This window comes from Triturus cristatus, chromosome 5_2, assembly GCF_964204655.1.
Source record: "Triturus cristatus chromosome 5_2, aTriCri1.1, whole genome shotgun sequence".
In the NCBI taxonomy this organism is placed as follows: Eukaryota; Metazoa; Chordata; class Amphibia; order Caudata; family Salamandridae; genus Triturus; species Triturus cristatus.
In genome coordinates this window covers 1,089,381,443-1,089,403,590 of record NC_140588.1, presented here as the reverse complement: position 1 = coordinate 1,089,403,590, position 22,148 = coordinate 1,089,381,443, and the positions used below count along the sequence as shown (strand labels likewise).

The 22,148-nt window shown below is 45.6% G+C and overlaps 1 protein-coding gene across 1 annotated transcript in view; it reads left to right on the top strand.

The window, feature by feature from the left end:
• LOC146829727 (uncharacterized) overlaps positions 1–22,148 on the top strand; it is an 80,868-nt gene that overhangs the window by 29,085 nt on the left and 29,635 nt on the right. Inside the window, exon 2 of the mRNA XM_085608448.1 lies at positions 11,238–11,801. Coding sequence (XP_085464574.1) covers positions 11,456–11,801 — 346 coding nt within the window. The 5' untranslated portion in view covers positions 11,238–11,455. The remainder of the gene's footprint in view (positions 1–11,237; positions 11,802–22,148) is intronic.

Here is a 22,148-nt window from a genome sequence, read left to right as displayed (position 1 = left end):
GTCTAGGAACTAGACTTTCAAGCCGGGTGATCGCGTCAGCGTCTAGGAACTGTCTTTCTCTATGTCTCTCTCTGTGTTTCCTCTGCCTCCACTTTCTGGCTCATCTCAGGTCTCATTCTGCTTCTGTGGTCCCAAGGATGACCCTTTCTGGACTCTTCTCTCTTCTACCCCTCCTTGCATCATCTCCTACCTCTTTTGATGTTCAGATCTCCCAAACAAACCTTTCTAAACCCTTCCCTCGGACTCTTCCCCACCCCTCCTTTACTCATCCCAAACCTACTACTACTACAAACCCCCAAACAATCTTTATAGACCTTCCCTTTCTATCCCTCCACTATCTTTTTCAATCCAACTAACAGACTAACATGTCCACCGCTCAAATTACTAATGTTCCGAAGTAGCATGCTACCCGCCTAAGAGCGCTTCAACACCTCATCAAAGGTAGCAAGCGCTATAAAAATGCAAATCCGTCCCTCTTCTAACCCTCCACTATCCTTTTCAATCCAAATAACAAACTCACATGTCCACCGCTCAAACTAATTTCATATCTCCCTATACTTATTCAGAGCACATAATACTGCAACACCAATAGCTCAAACTTTCAGTAATGCGAGACCTATTGCATTGCAAATACTTGTTATTGTTTGCTAATGTTATCTGTATTTAGCCATATTTCTTTTGGATTTGATGAAGAAATGAAGTTCAAACTGATATATCTCCACATTTATTAAACATACGAGTCTGCATTCATGCTGAAACGCCGTATAGGTCCCAACGATATGAACACCCACATGCGATAAATCAATGCACTTATATGAAAACATGAACATTTTAGTATCAAGGTTGTGCATATCTACTGCTGTTTAAGCTGTCGTGTAGTTCCTATAAATCTATATAGGATCTGCGCGTTTAGACAACATAGACTGTGGGATTGGTGTCCAGACTGATTCCAAACACCCCTACCAGGTATGTTCGCCTGTATACAGCTAGCTCACAGTGCCACTGTATACTCCTCTTACCAAGGAGAGAATAGTTCTTGGCAACTATCGAGCATGACAACCCTGTCCCATCCGGAATCGTGGAAACAGTACAGTACATTTCGCTCAGTCACTCGTGCTCACTTTGTCTCAGAGAGATACGGAGAATAAACGGTGGGAACATTTTCAATAAGCATTTATTGAACCAGCATCATTCTAGTGTGCAATAGGTGTGCTGAAACAACCATAAGACAGAAACAGATGTAAATGATTATAAGCACCAACAGAGTAAATGGATGGTAGATTCCCACCATAGTGCTAAAACAAGGAGTATAGGCAGGTATATAAATACATGACAATAATAATGCGTACTCCTACAATGCAACCCTAACTAGATGTACCTAAGCGTACCTAGCATATATGTACGTGTAGAGCCAAGAATCCCCATAGGCTGAATCCAACCCCCATACCTGGTGTGAGAGAATAAAGGAGCCCATCTTGATCTCGAGATGGACATCCCACGAGGGACGTCGGGCCACTGTGTGCTGGAGTGTCTGCATGCAGGTACCTCAGCTACTCGTGTCAGCATGGAAGCCTTTCTCCTCTGCCTGCCTCAGCACAGATATGGTGTGTATACCCAAGAAGGTACCCCCAGGGGTTCTACCTTGCTGTGTCATGTCGTCCGTGGATGACGAAGAGGATAACCCTTATACATGGTTATTATGAAGAAGATTGTAATCCTGCTGTGATTCTGAGAATCCTAATGCATAATAAATGAGGCTAGTTTTCTGGGAAAACTACACAACATATATGCAGCACCTCAACTAGGCAAAATGACAATACCAAAAATCGTTATGTAGTACAACGGCAGGGAAAATGTAGGTGAAAGGTTAGGTGACTACCCAGGCCTATATTGGGGTACATTACAAAACAGAACAAAGCCTCTTTATTAAAATTCTAATATTTTTTTAACCCCTTACCGTTCAATCATCAGCACAGCTATTGGCCTGGCAGTCATGACTGACAGCATTTAAAATCTCTCAAAAGAGGGGAGGAGCCACGATGGCGGAGTGAGCAGACGTACTGCTCTCGAGCTCCCGCCGACGATCTGCATAGCACCGGTCTGCGGGCCGTTACAGGCACGAGCGGCGCATTTCTGGAGGCTGGAGAGGTCCCGGTGCCAGTGGAGTCTGCCTGGGGCAGAGGCGGAGCCTGCGCCTGCCGCAGTTTGACTACTGACCTTAAGGTGGGCGGCTGGCGTGCGGAGGCGACAGGGCCGCGCTGGTGTGCCCGGGAGCTACAGGGGAGACAGCGAGAGCCTGGCACGTCAGGAGACAGGACCATATACTGCCATGGGAGCCACCGAGAGGGCGGCTGTGGCAGTCCGCCACGGAAAGAGGCGGTCTGCCATTTTGTGAGAGCGGAGCAAAGGAACTGGGGCCTGTGCAGGGGCGGCCGCGGGCCCGGTGAGTGAGCCATGTGCCCCCCCCCCCCCCCGGACATACACTAGAGGCCTGGCGACGCCCTCGTTGGGGGATTTGGTTGTCTGGTCTGCAGAGGGGCAGCGGCTGAGCGCAAGAAACGGCGGCGGTTGGGCTGGGGCCTGTGTCCCCCGGTCTGGGCTTGACGGACAGCGGGGACCCGGAGGGGACCGGGCCTTGCAACACCCAGGCGCGGGGAGAGCATCGGACTGTGCGCACTGCTGCCACTGATGGAGGTTAGGCTGCCAGCTTGCTATCTGCAGTGATTGGATAGGGGGCCGGATCACTAAACGGCTGCGGGACAGTGTAGGGGGCCAGCGTGGTGGTCCTTGTAGGGACACAGCGACGGGGCTGATTGTTAGCCCGGACTTCGAGATATCAGCTTGAACAGCGCTAGAGGTAGCTTCCACCTGAGAGGGCAGGACTGACGCGCCAGCGGGGTTCTCGGGTAGGATCTACGATAGAAGGAGCCGGGCCTACCACTTTGGGGCGGCGACTTGACCGGCGCTGGACACGCGCGTCGAGGTGATTGTTCCGGCGGTGTAGCTGACGCCCTCCGGTGGTGAGACACTTGAGGGCCCCTTGACGCGCCTGGTATGGCGGGAACCGCGGCGGGAGTACACAGGACTGTGGAACTGCGGTGAGGTGGAGACGGGGGAGAAGCCGCTGGACCCTTTTGTTGCCCCGCTTTCGGGCCTGGCCGGGACAGGTGTTACACTTGGTTGGATGCCGTGGGGGGGGGCTCGCCGCCGGAGGCGCTATTTGAGGCCGTTAGCGTCGGCGCTGGGCTGGCTCGGGCCGATTTCGCAGTGGTGGTGCTCCCTGGAGGTGGAGACGAGAAGCATAGAGGACGGTCACGGGGAAAGGTGTTTCAGCATCAGCACAGAGGAACTGGCATTGACCCTGTCGACGTGGCAGACCCCGGGAGGCACTGTTGGAAGCGAGGGTTGCGCAGCACATAGCAGCCTTCCGGCTCCCTCTGATGCCCTGCGTCCCCCGCCCTGTGCTTGGGGCACTGGTGAACACTATCCTCTGAAGGAGAGTTGGATGCGGCGGCTCTGAGACTCTTGCACAGTTCCTTGGGCCCATTCAGAGGGGGCTATGTCCACCTCCAGGAAACGACAGGACAGGACCCTTAAGGACCCATTTTCTAAAGCACCAGCTGGACAAATGGCTTCCAACACAGACGCGGGGTACGAGGGCGCGGAGCCCATCACCAAGGCATTCCTCGAATCTATGTTTGTTGCGTTGAGGGAAGACATTTACACACTCAAGCAGGAGTTCACTTTGGAGATAAGGGAGGTCCGGCGCGACGGACTGCATTGGAGAACGGGTCGCTGACCTGGAAGGTAAGAGCGACGGGAGGGACATGGAGATAGCGGCACTACAGCAGGAGATCCTCAGGCTACATGATCAACAGGTTGACCTTCAAACCCACCTTGAAGACCTGGAAAACCGCTCCCGTCGCCATAATATCCGGATCAGAGGTGTAAAAGTGGACGACGCCTCGAAAGACCTTTTCACCTACACGAGGGAACTCTTCAACCACATTCTGGGCAGGCCTCTGGAGGCAGAGTTGCGTGCGCATAGAGTTGGCCCTCCTAGAGCACCAACGGCTCCTCCATCTGACATTTTAGTTTGTGTCCAGGACTATCGCACCAAAGAAGCTATTCTCCAAAAAGCGCGTCAAATGCATCCCCTGAAGTTTCGTGACCAGACGCCGGTGCTGTATCAGGATTTATCCGCTCTCACACTTCAAAAAAGACGAATCTTCAAGCCTATCACTATGCACCTCCAGCAGCACAATATTCCCTACAGCTGGGGCCATCCATTTAGATTGGTGTTTCGCAAAGATAACAAACTGTACCAACTACGCTCATTGTCCAAGGCTTGCAAACTACTGGGTGTGGACCTCTCGGAGGTGGAGGGTGGAGAAGAGGATCTCAAAGAAGAGGCTGATGACGCCATGCCCCGCTGGTGCCAGCAGGGCTGCAGGCGCCGTCCCAGGAAACCCCGGCTGCGGAAATCACGAAAGGCCAGAGGTCGGCTCTGGAGGCTGTCTCCGCAGAACTATCTAGCTCCAAACCTGGATGACTTAAGATGCTATTGGTAGCCAATTGACTGCTTTACTAATGTCCAGATCGTTGGCGGGAGGGGGGCTTCTTCTTCACCGTTGGTGGACCTACCCCAATGCCTTTTCACCGATCACCGATGAGTGATGGACTATGTGTGCTTAGTTATTCCTGCAGACTGTTCTTTATTCCAGGTTTCTTTGGGGATGTTTTGGGGGGGAATTCGGTGCTCCACGTCCACTTCTCCAAACATGCCTCCCACCACACTTAGGATCCTAACCCTCAATGTACGGGGTCTCAATAACCCAGTGAATCGCAGGGCAGTTCTGTCATGTCTAGAAAACTCACAAGCAGATCTCTGCTTTCTACAAGAAACCCACCTTCTGGCAAGAGACTGCTACCGTCTTCGGTCCCGAAAATTTCCCACTCAACTCTTCTCCTCTGGCCCTACGAAAACAGCCAGGGTGGCGATCTTGGTGGCTCAGAAGTTTTTTGGGGGGGAGGTCCTACATAAGGTGGCTGAGATTAAGGGGAGGCTCTTGACATTCCGCTTCGCCTTAGGCGGACTGACATTCACTATTGGCTCCCTGTACGCCCCGAATGAAGGCCAGGAACGGTTCTTACACTCCGCTCTCACCGAAGCCACATCCACATCAGACCGCAATATCATTCTAGGGGGCGACCTAAACCTGGTCTTCGATAACATTAAGGACAGATCCAGCCAGCGCACTCACCAATCAGGGGCACTCTCAGCTGAGGGGCTTACGCGTTTAAATGACCTGGGACTATGCGACCTCTGGCGTAGCTTTCATCCTCTTGATAGGGAATACTCCTTTTACTCCAATGCACACAAGACCTATGCTAGATTGGACCATTTCTTAGTATCTGCTCCAGTGCGCGTACTCACGACCGCTGTCGACATAGGGGTAGCCTCCCTGTCGAATTACGCTCCAGTACTCGCCACTCTCACCCTTCCACCCATACAGCGGCCGGCCAAGGTATGGCATCTCAGGGACACTCTTTTACACCGAGAGGAAGTTGTTAAGTGCATACAACACTCCATCGGCGACTACCTTTCACATAACGCAAACCAGGACACCACACTTGCTACGCAATGGGCGGCATTGAAAGCAGTCATTAGGGGGGAGTTCATCGCGGTCTCGGTGGCTGACAATAGGGAGCACAGGCGCAAAAGGGATGAGCTCACACAACAGACCCGAGAGCTGGAGCAGATGCCCAGAGGGTGTAGCGACAGCTTAAAGCCGCGCGCCACCAATTAGCGGCGCTTGATCAAGACAGAGCGGAATTTGCGGCGCTGCGACTGAGGCATGCATACTATGCCGGGGGGGACAGGTGCGGACGCACCCTCGCCTATAAGTTGAGGGAGGTCCGTCAACGACACGGGGTCAAGGAGATCACCCGAGCGGATGGTAAATGCGTGTCGGAAGATGGCGTATAGCGGAAACATTTAGTGACTTTTATGCCACTCTTTACGCTGGGGCCTCGTTAGAAAGTTCTGAGGGGACGGCCTTCCTGGATTCTGTTACCCTGCCAGCTCTGACTAAGGCCCAGGCTGACCACCTTGACAGATACATTCAGACGGAGGAGGTCATAGCCGCTATATCTCGTGTCAAGCTGGGAAAAGCCCCCGGTCCGGACGGCTTCTTTTACAAGAAGTTCTGCACCTTGCTCGCCCCAATTCTCACCCGGCTGTTTAACTCATTTGCCGACCAGGGGGCGATACCGAGTGATCTCTTAGAGGCCTCTATAGCGGTGATCCCCAAACCCGGGAAGGATAGAGCTCGCTGCGGAGCATATCGCCCAATATCCCTCCTTAATATAGATTTTAAATTGTACACAGGGATTCTTGCCGCTCGTCTTGGCCCCCATATGCCCAGCCTCATCGACCCGGACCAAGCAGGGTTCATCCCTGAACGCCAAACATGAGATAATACCAAACGGATTTTACACCTTATCGAGAAGGCTACCCGGGTGCCGGGGGAATACATGATGCTAGCCATCGATGCTGAAAAGGCAATCGACCGTGTACACTGGCCCTATTTGGAGCAGGTGTTAGAATGAGAAGGGATGGGGGAACAATTTCGCACGTATGTACTTAACTGCTATAAGTTTCCCACAGCTACGGTCCGAGTGAATGGCTACACATCCTCCTGATTCCCTATTAAAAGAGGCACGAGACAGGGGTGCCCGCTGTCGCCCCTTCTCTTCGCCCTCTACATGGAGCCTCTAGCTCAGAGAATGCGGCAGAATCCGGAGATCAGGGGGATCACATTTGGGGGCTATGTCCATACGATTAGCTTATACGCGGATGACGTGTTAATATCACTTGCTGACCCGAGGAGCGCACTGCCGGCTTGCTTAGCAGAGCGGGACGCCTTTGCTCGAGCTGCTGGATTCAAGGTGAATGCAGATAAATCAATGGCCCTAGACCTTACGTTGTCACGTCTCACCCGGGAATATGTGCAAACCCTGCTTCCCATCCAATGGGCGGTGGACAGAATCCCATACCTGGGGATTCAGCTTGCTCCCTCCCTCCCTGCAGTGGTTAATACTAATTATGCGATACTGCGCGGGAAAATCCGCCGAGAGCTTGGCCAGTGGAAACACTACCCCCTCTCATGGCTAGGCAAAATGACCATTCTACCACAGATCCTCTAATTTTTCGCACCATACCTCTCCGACCGCCTGCCGGGTGAATCGGCAGACGCAATCCGACCTAGCCCAGTTTATCTGGAGCGGTCGGAAACCGCAAATGCGACGGACACTAGTGACGCTTGCCCCGGAAGATGGAGGGCTTGGAGTCCCTGATCTCCAGCTCTACTTCCAGGCGGCTCAATTGCGATACCTGGTGGAATGGAGCAAATGGGAATCCGAGAAACACTGGTTGTTTCAGGACCAGGCGGTGGCGGCGTGGCCCTTGCAGGAAATTCCCTTCCTGCGCAAGCCCCATAGGCCCCCTAATCTGTATGCCTCGTATATTACACGGGTCCCCCTGGAGGTGTGGGATGCCACCAACATCAAGCAGGAACTCACAACATTCCCATCTCCGCTTACTCCGTTGGTCGACAACCCTGATTTCAACCCTGGTATGGATAAGGTAACTTTTGCAGGTTGGAGGTCGGCTGGTTGCCGCTTTCTGTATCATGTCTATGGCGCTGAGGGGGTTACCTCGTTCGCTCAGTTGCAGCAGGAATTTCGGCTCCTGGAGACAGAGCGACTAAGATATCTACAAGTAAGGCATTGGGCGCTTCAACCACAGGTCCGCTCCGAGGCAGACAGACGCCTTTTCCCTTACGAAAGATGGCTCATCACCCGCACGTCCGATAAACTCATCTCCGATCTCTACAAGAGGTTGCAGATCAAACGCACGTACACGTACAATCCTAGCAGAGAGCGGTGGGAGCGGGAGTTGGGAAGGACACTCAGCCACAAAGAGTGGGATGGAATATATATAACAGGGCCAGGCATTCTGCGTATCACATGGGGCTTACGGAGACACTTACGAAGATTGTGACATATTGGTACTATACTCCAGAACGCTTGCATACAATGGACCGCTCCCGAGAGGCGACGTGCTGCCGTGGCTGCGGCCAGGTGGGCAACCTAGTACATTTGTTATGGGAGTGTGAACACATTCAACCTTATTGGACCCAGGTGCTGGATGAAGTGGACAAGCACTTTGAGACTGAGATTACACGCTTTCCAGGCTATGTACTACTGGGTCTCCCCAATCCTCTGACCTACTCATTAAGATATCGCAGAGGCAGACAGATGGCCATTGCACTAGGGTTGGCGACACAAAACATACTTACACATTGGCGCACTCCTAACACCCCAACACCCCAACTTTTACAGGCTGGCTGCACCGTCTGTGGCATGTCCTTGGTATGGAGAAATTGGCACTTACCATGGCGGGGGAGGGAGCCAAATATGAGGAGTTGTGGCAACCATTTCTGTCGCTATTAGCTACCGAATTCCAAGAAGTCACATGCCCCCGATATCTCCGGTTGCTGTCCCTTACAGAGGCACGACAGGCGTACTGTTGAGGGGTCGGTGGGGAGTTTAGCATAGCTTGGGTGATGGACGTGGAGCACGAGGGGGGTGACGGATGGAAGGGGAGGGGGGATCCCGGGGGTTTTCCTTTTTTTTTGCCTAATTGTTATTCCATGTACATGATATTACCCAGCTAAGCGCACACTGTTGAGGTCGCGCCCTAGAGTCACTTGGACCAGTGGTAATACCACAGCACTATGTGATGATAGCTATGTGTACGTGGTTTTGTTTGTGAATTTCAAAATCAATAAAAACATTTAAACCATAAAATCTCTCAAAAAAGAATACAATTTTCGTTTTTATCCACAGTTAAAAATAAATACAGACCGGAAAATACATTGCTTTCTGTCTGTATTTATCTGTACGAATCAGTAAAAACTGAAAATCGGAAGCCTTAGTTGTGAAGTACTCTTCATTAAACTCACACCTGATGCTCTTTTAAGATTGTGGTAATTGTCTCATTGTCTGAGTAAGTAAGTGCCATTCTCTAGGTAAGGGGGGAATTCTAAGTTGCTTGATTACGACCCCCCCCCATTGACAAATTGTGATGACTGAGTGGGGCGACACATATATAAGAATACAATGATTGTAATTATATAAAAAATTACTTACTTACCCAAGCCGAGGCATCAAATTGTTTCTCAGCTCGTAGCACGCAACTCCAGAACCCAAAAAGGATTAGTGGTGAATTAGTATAGTGAAATATGGATTAGTTGGATATGTTAGTCTGTTAGTTGGATTGAAAAAGATAATGGCTAGACGGGGGAAGGCCATAGAAAGTGTTAATTTGGAGATCATAGTAGTAGGAGGAAGTTTAGGGTGAGTAAAGGAGAGATGGAGGGGCAAAGAGTCTCTAGAAGTGGATTAGGGAAAAAAAGAGGTCTTGGATAAGTCTAAGAAGGGATACATGCTGGAAGGGTTTAGAAAAGGTTGCTTGGGAGATCTGAATAGTAAAATGAGGTTCGAGCTGGTGCAAGGAAGAATAGAGGAGTCTAGAAAGGGTTACTTTGGAGATAGTAGTAGTAGTAGAGCGAGCTTAGGGATCAGTCACAGTGGAGGTAGAGAATATGTTAAGAGAGGTATAGGATAAGATACAGGGTAGTGCATTGAAGAGTCTCAAATATATTTAATATATATATTTTATTTTTACTTTAGGAGTTAAGTAGTAAATATATAGATACATAACTACATGGAAGATATAGCTGTATAAGGGAGGTAATATATCAGGATTTAAGTTGTATTTAATAAACTCAGACTTCCAAGTGTTGCTGTACTTTAAGCTAAATGTTTTTTATTATCTTTCATTAATTCAATAGTGAAGCAATTGTAGATACATAGTTATTAATTAGATTTACATATTGTGATAGAGAAATATACAGATAACCTTAAGCATCTCATCAAATAACTTATATGCAAACTGTGGAGTGACCTATATACATGTTAAGCATAAAATAATACAACCATAATTAATATGTAAATTTGTTAAACAGACCTAAAGAATATATATTTATAAACATATTTAGTATAGATATTTATACAAGGAATACACATATCTAGATACATATATATATTCAAAATAAATGTTATATACAGAGGGAAATACTGTACATTTATGTTTGAGTATGGTGGGTATGTGGGGAAAAGCCAACGCTTGCGCAGTGTTCTGAAGGTGAGATAGTTATCTGTGGATGTTACGTTTGGGGGTAATGCGTTCCATAGTTTGTCCGCTCGAACAGCGAAGGATGTGATAGCAGAATAATCAATATTCAAGGATTGGATATCAGGGGCTAGATTTGCGAGACAAATCAACATACTTAGACACTAGACTGGAACAGTTTGCAAGTGGTTTAGTTCAAATATGTATTTATTTATATGCTTATATTGATTTGTTATGTGTTTATATCTAACTATTTGTATGTATTATTTTAACTTGATGCCTTGAAACTGTACATTCGTCAACATAACAAAGCAGAAAGAAGGTTGATCAGGTTAATAGTCAAGCTTTGCAACCTCAGTGTTGAAGAGCGATTGCATTGCAGCTACTAATCAGGTAATCGGTTGGCAGGGTCCCTAGCCTAAGGAGTTGTGGAGACGTGTGCCATGTAGTGCTGGATTCGTGCACCCCGGTCTCTGGGTAAAGGTTTGGAGTGGGAGCATTGTACACAGTATTTCAGAAAGCTCGGATTAAAATTATTTCTTGAGCCTTTAAAAAAACGTTCACGTCACAGATGGGGTGTTTTAGTGGAGTACAAAGGAAATATATATTTTCAGTTTTAAATCGTGTTCATTTTACATAATTAACGTAAAATGTCATGTAGTGCTAGAAATTCACGTTAGGAGAGACCATGTTTGTCACATGAAACCCTCCTTCAGATCAGGCAGCACAGTCTGTCGGCATGTCATAGCTGATGTGCCCTGTCTGGACATATCACTAGTGAAGGGCAGGGCAGTGGCAACTTGGGTCGAGTTCTGTGTATTATTAATCTGTTTGGTTTATTTATCTTGTGAACCAGATTAGATGTGGTTCATCCAAGTAGCTGTTTAAATGCTCTGTGGACACTGGAAATTGGTTATAAAAAGGTGATGGACTTAAAGCCCTCTCCACTTTAATATGTGACTGTTTGTGATTTTAGGCCAAGCTTTGGAGTGCCCAATGTCCAGTCTTCTACGGAGGCCAAGATGCTTGCATTCATCACAGCGTGATGCTCTCCCGCACAGTATCCCACATAATCTCAAGCAGTGCGACATCATACCTGCAGTGACAGAGACCCTGCACCTGGTGGGACACCATCATTGATTGCTTCTATAGAAGCAAAGCAACAATTTTTGAATAACTCGAAGAAAAACAGATATGGCACCAAGAACGTCCAAGCCAATAAGTGGCAAAGCGACTCCAGCGGTCCGGCAGAAGGGAACCCCAGCAAAGAAACGCATTGGAAAGGAGACCCCAAAGAAGATCACATCTGTCTTGGTGCAAGTTGGGAAAGGTGGTACCATGACAGCCAAGGTTAGGAAGATGGCCGCGAGTATGAATAAGGAAAAAGCTGTGAAGGTGAAGAGTGCTGCAAAACGGAAAGCAGAAGGGATGCCAGAGGAGTCGGGCTCTGGAAAGAAGGTCAGAGCAAATGAAGGGAACCCAATGACATTCCAGGCTTCTCTTCCATTACGCAATAAGAAAGGAGAACTGGTGTTTGAAGGTAATGAGATCCCAATCTGCCATGGTGGAAGAAAGTGTGTGTGTGTGTGTGTCCTCTGGGGGTACTCCTCTCATTTCTGTTTTTACAATCTTTGTATGTTTCCACTCTAGCACATATACATCTTACAGCCTGTGCCCCATCAAATGGTATCAGACTACACTTAAATCCACTTTGACTGGATAACGACCACCCCCCCCCCACCCCCATAGCCACTAGGAGCCAGACAAGCCTGATGAAATGTCTAGCCCTGGCATCACTGCATGAAAGTCCATCTCTGAGGTTGGAATTCTTTCTTCAGCACTTGACCAAAACATGTTTGTAGAGACAGATTTAACATTTGCAGTATTCGGATGTTGGCCTCAAGTGAGACTTCAGTGTATTCTGGTACTTGCAGTGATATTACTTAGTGTATGGTTCTAGAGCTTTTACTTGAATATTGGATTCTGAATCAACCAAAGTTGCCTTCAAGAGAAACACTCACTTCTCCTTTGTTTCCCTGCATAGCTCATGTCTCCATAGACCTTTGAAAGTGCCGGAATGGCAGATGAGGGTATTCCATCTGATCCTCCTTATCTATGGTCTCCACAGACAGGAGGGAGATGGGGGAGCATGGGTGGTGGTCTGCAGGAGACATCCATCATCTTCCCTGCCAGTCACAGCTTTTGCACAGACCCATTGCTGAAGGGGCGATTCCAGGCCATGCCGACGCAGCTCGCAGATCGACTGCCAGCTTGTCTCTGCAGAGCTTGGTGGGGTTGGGTGGCAGGGTGCCAGTTAATACTTTTTTTCATGCAATTTCAAAGACATAACATTGACAATTTAAAAAAATGTTGTTAGGGTGATATCATATCAAGGGTCAGTGCATGAATATTTTTACAGACAAATGTTGAAATGTGATGTTTAGATGTTTTGATATTACATGAGGGTTTGTATAACATTTCTTGTGGAAGACGAGAGAATGCTTTTTAGGTCTCGCCTGGCGTTAGCAGTGCGCATGTGTTGCTCTCGCCATGCGAGGGCTTCTTGGAATCAATACGGTTTGAGAAGTTCAGTTTCTGCTCTGTCCCTAATTCTCATTGGCATGCGTCATTTATCGTCATTAATTATGCCGAACAGAGTGTGATCATTGTATGGGAGGCTTTTCAGTCCCTCCTGGTTACAGCCTTGTCCTCTTTTGACTACGCCCACCAGGATTGGATCTTTCACTGACGGCACGAGAAGGTGGGTTTTACAATAACTGGCCGCACTTTTTTTTTACTATTGAGTGCGTGTTGGCTGTGTGTTTCTATTGCGTGCCGTTTAACACCTAAGTATTCGCTATTCTTTCGTTGTTTTAATTATTGCGTGGGTGTGGTTTGTTGACATAAGGTGTTACCCGCTTTTTTTTAATACAATTTTGCCGAAGCAGTGTTCTGCGGAAAAGCAATATGCAAATGTGGGCTACTTTTTTTGCTTGCCCGGGCCGATTTTTAATCCCAATCCTGGCAGCCACCAAAGACTGATTATTTTGAACTGCCATACACTGCATTATTATGTTACATACGCTATTTATAAACAGGGTATCCTGCGATAAAACACTTGACTACACTTTTCGTTCCAAATAAAACATCACATCCAGCAGTGGAGTGGACACCATCTCGCTGAAAGTGAACGCACCATAAACAAAGAAAGACTGTTATTTAGGGGCACTGTTCAACATAAAAAAGCCTCAAAGTATTTTCAAGTGGCAAATCCATTTAAAGAGTAACACCCCCGTATAGTTTTGTGCGATTTTATATAGCGCGAACTCGCGCCGAAGGTATAGGATCGCTGTACATGAGCACCAGATACATTACCCAAGGTCACATTTATGTTATTTTATTTTGTCCTTGTTAGGTACCTGAATACTCTGCACGATGTTATGGTCTAACTACGATATCAGATGGGTAATGTGCAATTAAATTACTCGCCTGTATACTTTACCATGCGTAATGACAACTCGCCTCTCTTTAGTTTCATCCATATCACGTGTGAAAGTCCCTTATTGCTGAAACAGATGTTTGCTTCCTGGGAAGAGACGCCCAACTCATGGTATGCTGGGGTTACACATGAATATGCGCACTTCTAGAGCAGGTCCATCGGCAAGGGACATTTTGCGAATAAAAGGAGGATCAAAGCGCTTCAAGAATTAAAAAATGTTTTATGCCAGTAAAAACAAAAAAAACATAGACATCACTGTTTTATCTGAGTGCTTTGGATATTTTATACAGAGAATACACATAATAAACATCTGAAGCAGAATCACGCAGAAGTTTAGCTGAATATTCTAAATATGCGTGCATTACAATATTACTACTGACCCATTATGGTTATAAACACATATTGTAATATGGCCGCTGTGTTTGTGTGCTCAGAAGCAAACATGGGAAAGTTTGCAGAATGACTTTTAAATAATGTGGCCATATTACGAGTATTAGGTAAACATCAAAAGATCCGTGTCTTAGAAATGTTCTTCCTGCGTTCATGTCGCATATAAAATGAATTCCTTTAAAAATACTGTCATTTCCAGAGGGCTTAAAATGGTGCGCCTTCCCAAGACTTATTTTGTAATTTTACCTTCTTAAAAGTTAAACAACGAAAGCAACCCGAAAAATACTTGTGTTGCATGAGTTAGGCTTCCCACCTTTCCATAAGAAACAAGCATCAACAATGCATTAGGTCTCACATTTACGCGAGTTTCATCCATTGGCATTGTAAATGCCTTTGGTTTATGTTTTGATTTTTAAAACATAAATAAAAGGCATTGTCATTTACAATGCCAATAGCTTAAACTCGCATAAATGCGAGACCTGTTACATTGCAAATGCTTGTTTCATTTTGTTTTGACTGCCATTTTCATGGCTTTTGAATCTGGCTTTTAACAATCGTTGCAGTATATTTAATAGCGATAGAGCCGTTTAGTTTAAGTAAAGTTATGTTTAGAATAGTGCCTAACGCTGTGATTAAAGATGGAGAGAGTCTACTCCACAGTCTTGTTTGGTAAGACAGGTTGGTGGATGTACCTGGGAGAGGTGGCATGAAAATGAGTTTCCTTGAAACTTCGTATATTTGCTAAAACAAGTAAATTAAATTGTTGTAATTGGAGCTGTACTTCTCTTTACTGATAAAAAAGAGTGTTGCAAATACGAGGGAATGTAGTGCAAGGTAGGAGTAGGGCCGGTTTGTGTTACCCGTATAATTAAGAGTCCAAATTGTCTGGCTAAAAACATAGATACAAGCTGCTGGGTATCTGATCCATTTGCCAGAGGAAAAAATTAAAAGACCCTCAGGGGCTTCTTGCATTGACATCCCCAAAGAATGTGAAGTCTGGTAGTCGTGCATCAGTAGAGTCAGGTTCATTTGTCTGGCTGGGGTAAAATGTGGTCCCCATATTTGGTGTTTTATTAGGTCTCGTCTGGCGTTGGAGCACGCATGCGCTCCTCGCCTGCGAGAGCTATAGTAATGAAGTCCGTTTCAAGAAGGGGACTCGATGCCCCGCCCCTCATTTTCAGTGGGTAGCGTCACCGTTTATGTTAAACGCTGGCTTCCCATTCAAAAGGAGGGTTTTCAGTTGCCTCCCTTTGGCTTTTTGTTCCAGCCCACCTGGACTGGCTCGCCTGCATTACGGCTGTCGTGACGAAGTTTCTTATCAGAAGCTTCGTCACGCTGCCTTGGGTCGGACAAAAAAGGAGACATGGCGCCACGTGTTTATTTTTGCATCTCGCTTTCACTTTAAAGTGAAAGTGAAAGCGCAATGTAAAAATAAACAGCGGATGCCTGGCGACCGATTGTTGCTGCCTGCACACAGCCCAACCTGTGAAGCCCAGCAGTTGCACTGACTCTGCCAGTTCCCTCATGCGCCCCTCGCTCGCCCTGTTTCAAGTGGTTCTCTAGTTGTGTGTGCTACTCCCGTTTGTACACTTTACTACCAGCGCTACTCCCGTTCTCGGCAATGCCCTGCCTGTGAAATTTACCACCTATGCTACTTTTCAACGTGTACTGCTCCAGCCCCTGGATCAACTCCGCCCCCTCACTTACCGCGCGGTGTGGAGGGACGAGAGGCGGGGCTAGCGGTCATGAGACTCACATATTTACATAAATACCTTCTCCCAGGCCCACCTACGCGAAAAGTCTTCGACTCTTGACTGGAAAAGTTTGTGGGAGCTGATAAGTGCTAGCTCTCTGTGCTGAGATCTCGCCTTCCCTGAGAAAGTTATGAACGCCTTGAAGTCTGCGGGCAGGGCTATTATCAGAAGCCACAGCCTGGCCAAGCAGTCCTGGGGAGGCGGCAAGCACAAGAGTAAGCTTTGGAAAAGTTTTTAAAGAACCGTGGGGTTTAATCCCCTCTCCCTTTGTGATACGCCGTGTTTACATTCGTAGAGGCTATTTATGTACCTCGCTTTTTCCAGTAGGTATATAGTGCCTACCCCGCGCGCCAGTCTGATTTGATTCCATTTGCATTTTGGTACCTGTAGTTCTAAGAAAAAAAATACAGGTACCAAAGCGGAGAAAATCCTGACGAGACCAAGATTCATAACATAGAAAACAGAAATTAGCTAACTGCTCACACCTGCCTTCTGACTGCTTAAGAATTGCATCACTGCTTATGTTCTATTATAATTATTATTTCAATGTCTTGGCGTTTTTGCCTTTCTTTACGGGTCGAAGAGCATTTTAGAACTCGTGACACTAGAGTAATTCAACTACTCAACACATTTAACTTTTTCCTACTTGACACCATGCTTTGTGACACGCACACTATCAAACGCTAAAGATTCTATTTTTGCTTTCCCCCTCTTTACACCTCAAATCCAAATCTAATTTTTTTTAGTTACAAAATGTTCTCCTGTTAAGGCTCCCATATAAAATATTATTTTCTATATATTAATTTCATGTGTTGTGCCACGTGAAACCCCCTACCGGACCCCACTTAAGCCACTTCACTCTGCATTTTGGGACATGTAGTTTGTCGCTATACTTTTAATCTTTAGTCGCAAAGTGGCAACGTCTTGGTGTAAAAAATATGCTGGCAGGTGCCCCATTAGAAATCTGGCCACGAGGCTGCTATTTTCATTCGACAAGATGCCTTTAAATCTATTGCTCCTTCTTACGGTTAGTGAGAAAGTTGTGTATGCAGCCAACGCTAGTAAACATCTTACCCTCAAATTAAATGCAATGACGAACGTTTCCTAACCATAACAAAGACGTGTTTAATGGTGTATAAATGTCAGTCGCGTAACATGTTGAGGTAGCTTTAGAGTCCTTTTTTTTTTATCAACAATGCTTTCTGGGACTTTCAATAGCTCCTGTATGCATAGTGCTGTTGCATTAAAAAGCAAAAACGGGCATTGTCATATATATTCAATTAAGGCCCAGTGTATCTCTGACATGTGCGGGCGACTTATTTCTTGTTATAAAATGTTTTCGCTTCATACACGGCCAGGCATTGCTTTCTTGAAAATCGACGCCCACCGGGCTTTTTTGGCAGCCATTGAACTCTCGCAGGAAACAGCTTGTCAGCAAAAGGGCGGAGCCGAAAAAACAGCTAGAGTCGGAAGCAAGCTTCAGTAACCGCGCTGGTTAGGAAAACAACACATTTTACACCCACATTTATTCTGAGATACTTAGTTAACACTTCTTGTAAAGTGCTACAAAGTATATGTACAGAACTCGGTCAGGTCCCCGGGAAAGAGAGTGGCAAGGCCGTTCTCAATATTTATTTTAGATCTATTCATTGACCCATTTGTAGGGCAAAATAATTGCAGCTTATAGGCTACTTTAGACTAAAATGTCAACATTGTAGGATGCCGAGATTTAATAAACCACAAATAGTGATGCTTCACAAACATAGAAGTAGGACTACAAGTTTACCCAGTGGCACAAAATGACTTAAGACCGTGCTCGCCAACAAAGTATTATCCTTGATAATTATAATATATTTTTTAAGGTCGGTAACTAATCATAATTTAGCATTCCTGATCAGGAATTTTCATTTCTATTAAGGACACAGAGGTGAGGATTACACATTCCTTTTCTTGCTATTTTATTGTGGAGAAGTGTGGCTCAATGGTTAGAGCGGCAGACCTCGATGCAGAGCACTGGTCCGGGACCAGGGTTCGATTCCCGTCGTGGCAGGGTCTCGGGCTATAAATTCCGCGGACCGGATATTCTCGCCTCAGTGCCTATTCTAATCATGGGTCCCATGCTGCAACTCTGGGCAATAGCTTGCTTAATCTCCACAACAACCCCAACAGCGCTGGGATGCCTGGCCTCACCATGAGGGTGCCCAGGAGTGGACACCTCACATGGAAAGCCAGGAAGGGTTCCTTCAGCGGTATGAGTACAGCGCTGAGATACCCGTAGTGGTGATCGGCGCTACATAAATACCTATACATATATTAACAGCACCCATGTAAACAAATCGGCACATATTTTTATAATATCAAAGATGCAGGAAAAAAAGAAAATGGTTAAAATGCAGGACGCCTGGTCACTACAATGGAAGAACTGGTCTTGTGACCTTGATGGAGCTGGTTGCAGCAGACGCAAAAAGCCAGGAAGGGCTTACTTAACGATTTTGTCAATCGGCAAACTTTCCTGTCCTCTGCTTTCTCTTTAGGAAGCATTGTTGTCGGGTGTGTCCGTCCAATTGGTTAAATTGAACTGAACCAAGACCACAACTTTGTTTGTCAATTTTTATCCGGTTATTGGTGGGGCTCATGTCATATGAGTAGGTCCAGTGAATCTAGAGGTTGCATGCGGCCTGTGTGGTGCCCTGACCAGTATGCCTCACGTCAGTCAGAAATGACTGACGGAATGCAATAAGCCAAATAACAAAGTAACTTATTAATTTTCTGTAACACCAGACTCTAAGTTTATCCACACTCGAAGATGGAGAATAGAGAACAAGTCCAAAAATGGTGTTGGGACTAATTAGCATGGACAATATCCCAGGAAGTCATGTCGCGTGCGACACCCTTCACCTTGCTGGTCATGTCTCAGTTGTCCATCAAAGACAGAGTACACACTTTGCTGTGTTAGATGACAGAAAGCAACTGCATACAGTCTGTATAAACCGCACATTCTTATGTACTTTTTTTTACCTCTGCAAAATGAATGTTTGAAGTTCCTATGACTGTACGTTTAAAAAAAAAAGGGGGGGGGGAAACATTACAGGCGCAGTTGTAAACCTCCACTCATGCCTGACGTAATAAAACACTACTAAATGGAACTACTGCATTACGAAGATGTGAAACCTTACCCAATTTCCCTCTAGTTGGAACTCCCCACACTAATATCAGTGACTTGTGCCTTTAAATGCAGTTTAATCTATTATATGTATCCTTTACACTAATCGAGGTAATTGAACTTAGAATTTACTAAAGTGACCTTTAAAACAAGCATTGAAAATGCAATAGGTCTCGCCTTTGATTAATTTAAAGCCATTTGCTTTGCTAATGGTATTGTATAGCAAAGCTAATGGCTTTAACTTAATGAAATGCAAGACCTATTGCATTTTTAATGCTTGTTAGTTGAGTAGATGGGTCGACATTCAAATATAGTTTTGGACCAAAATGGTTAGCACACTACGTAGTGTTATTATTAAAGTGTGACAGGAGATACTGGCCCATTTGCAATATTAGGTCGATGTCCCAACACTACATTGTACCATAGGAGTCAAGTCATTAACAATATGCCATCAAATCTAGGCGTACAAACTTCTCCTCAGCAAAATGTACATTCCAGGATTATTATCTGTCTACCAGTTAGTGCTGCAGATTTTGAAAGAATAGTGAGTAAAACCTGCGACTGGCCTCAATTAATGTGATGCCCCATGTAATTTAAGTAGGAGAAAGTGCATTTGAAAAATACAAAGAAACAGCAGACAACGTAACCAAAACCAATTTTTAAAACAGCTGGTTGGGATATTCTGAAGAAAAAGTCCTTAATCTTAAATAGAGTCATTGAGCAAATAGGAAGACAATTAAAAGAAAAGGAACGCCGCTGTGACCTCTACGGCTGAGAGCTAGGTCCTGTGTGTGTATAGTGTACCTTTTCCAAGAGATAAAACAGCCAAATCCAGACCTAATCCTCAACCAAGAACCTCTCCCCTCCCGTCATGTGCAGAGTCACCAGGCAATTCAATGGAGGAAGCATACACCTCAAAAATACATGTGAATTCTTAAGAAGTACACAGGCACATTCTGCGTACATCTCAGACATTTAGTCAAGACCACAAAGGGCCAGAAAAGTTTCGGGATCCACGTTTGGGGTCCAGACCAGGACATATAGAGGGAAACGGGAGCAACCTTTCTGGAAAAAAACCAAATTGTAAACGTTGCAATTACTGATTGCGACACTACTGTAATGTAATCTTGGCATCCTGGAACTCTGCAGTCTTTTTATATATTAATTAGAAACTTAATATTCCTTGTATAATTAAACTTAATATCTTCCTTCAAGGACAAACAATGATAAAAGCATCGCTACCCAGCCTAGAACTATAACAATGACTACCATTAACTAGGCCGATGTTTGTCCATACTGTAACTTCAATAACGGATAATGTAATCACCGGCACATACATTGAAACCATAGTTGTGGAACTTGAAATTAACATCTCACTTTCCAAATAATGTACACTCAAATTAAAATGTATTTACTCTAGTAGTGCCTGCAGGCAATTAAAGTCAATGTATTTTGTTTCAAGACAATATGTTTTGCGCATCAATGATGCAAGACCTTGAATTGAATTTCTCACAAAAAACGATTTCCCCAAAAATACAGTTTTTTCCAAACAATCCACCACCAAGCAATAAAGGAAGCAGACGAGAGGAAGCCTCCAGGTCATTTTTAGACTGTTTGTGTTCTTGGAAACTTAACGGTTAGCCAGACAAGAGAGTTCAACAAAAACTCAATGCCAAAATGGACATTTGGTACTAAAAGGACATGTTACTACAGACAAGAAACAATACCTCCAGGTTAAACAGCAGAGGTTAACCAAAAACAGATCAGGGAGGTTTCCCACCACAAGGATGACTAATCATCTCGTCTGTTAGCTCAGTCTGCTCCAGATTGAGGGAGTGTATATTGATCTACATTTACAATCCCTTAGGAAGGATCTTCCCCCAAGCAAACACTTTAATCGAGAGATTTCAGAGAACAAACCACATGCTAATACAGATATTGCGATTCTGATTTTGCAGCCGTTTATTTTTGTTCAACAACAGTATTTTCCTCTGTCTAAAGAGAACCACAATGGGGGCAAGTTGACACATCTATATGCCGTTATTTTCATGGGTCACGCGGCAAGGAAGTAGCTATGACAAACTCTTGTATTATGCACCATATGTAATACACACGACTTCGGACTTGATAAAAATGAATCTGAACTACCTCAACATTAGACAATCTCTCAAAACTACAGTAGACTTTGTGGACCTTTCCATCCACATGGAAGAGAAAAAATCTGTACAAAATTCCATAGAAAATAGACAGCAGCCAGTGCTACCCTCCAAACTTCAAGTGGCCATTGAGGATGCCACTTCCAAGCATAAGTTGAGGAAGCCGTTAATCACTTAATATGGATATCAATGTGAGAATTTAAATAAAACATTTCACAAAGTTCAATAAATGGACCAGATATCATTACCCAGAAAGCAAACAAAAATCTGCAGATGGAGGTAATATTTATTTATTGATGGATATCATGAAGAACACAATCCTATCAGAAAAATAATGAAAAAACACTGATGAGGGCTATTCACTAACTGCATTTCGAAGGACGTCTAGTAGTACTACAAGCATACTACAAAATGTTATTCATAAACCGACATGTCGAGGTGTCTACCTCGCTTGTCTTTTCTGTGTGGAGATCTCCACCCTAGTGTAGAGTCTCTGCACATGTGCACACACCATTTTGTAGTAGACGTAGGAGGGACGGGGAGTGGCTGGAAAATGGGGAGTGCCTATGACTGAATTGGAGGAGTTTATTGAGGAGTAAGGAGGCATTAACAAAGGGGGCTTGAGGAGGGATTTAGGCTAGGGCATGCACACATCCAGTAATGAGTAGGCATATTCCTATCCACAAACGGAAGTTCTAAAGTTACTGCCGTCAAAGAGGCACTAAAATCGCCATAAAGGTAGTCCAGATCAGACCTGGAGTACGTCCAGCATCACACATGGCTATCCACTGGTACTGCAACATCCTCCCACATGTTCTGGCTGCCGATAATTTTCTCTTATTGGGAGATTTTAATTACCATGCTGAACTCTTATGCGACCCGCACCCTACCAACCTCATTTCTAGCCTAAACACCTTAGGTCTGA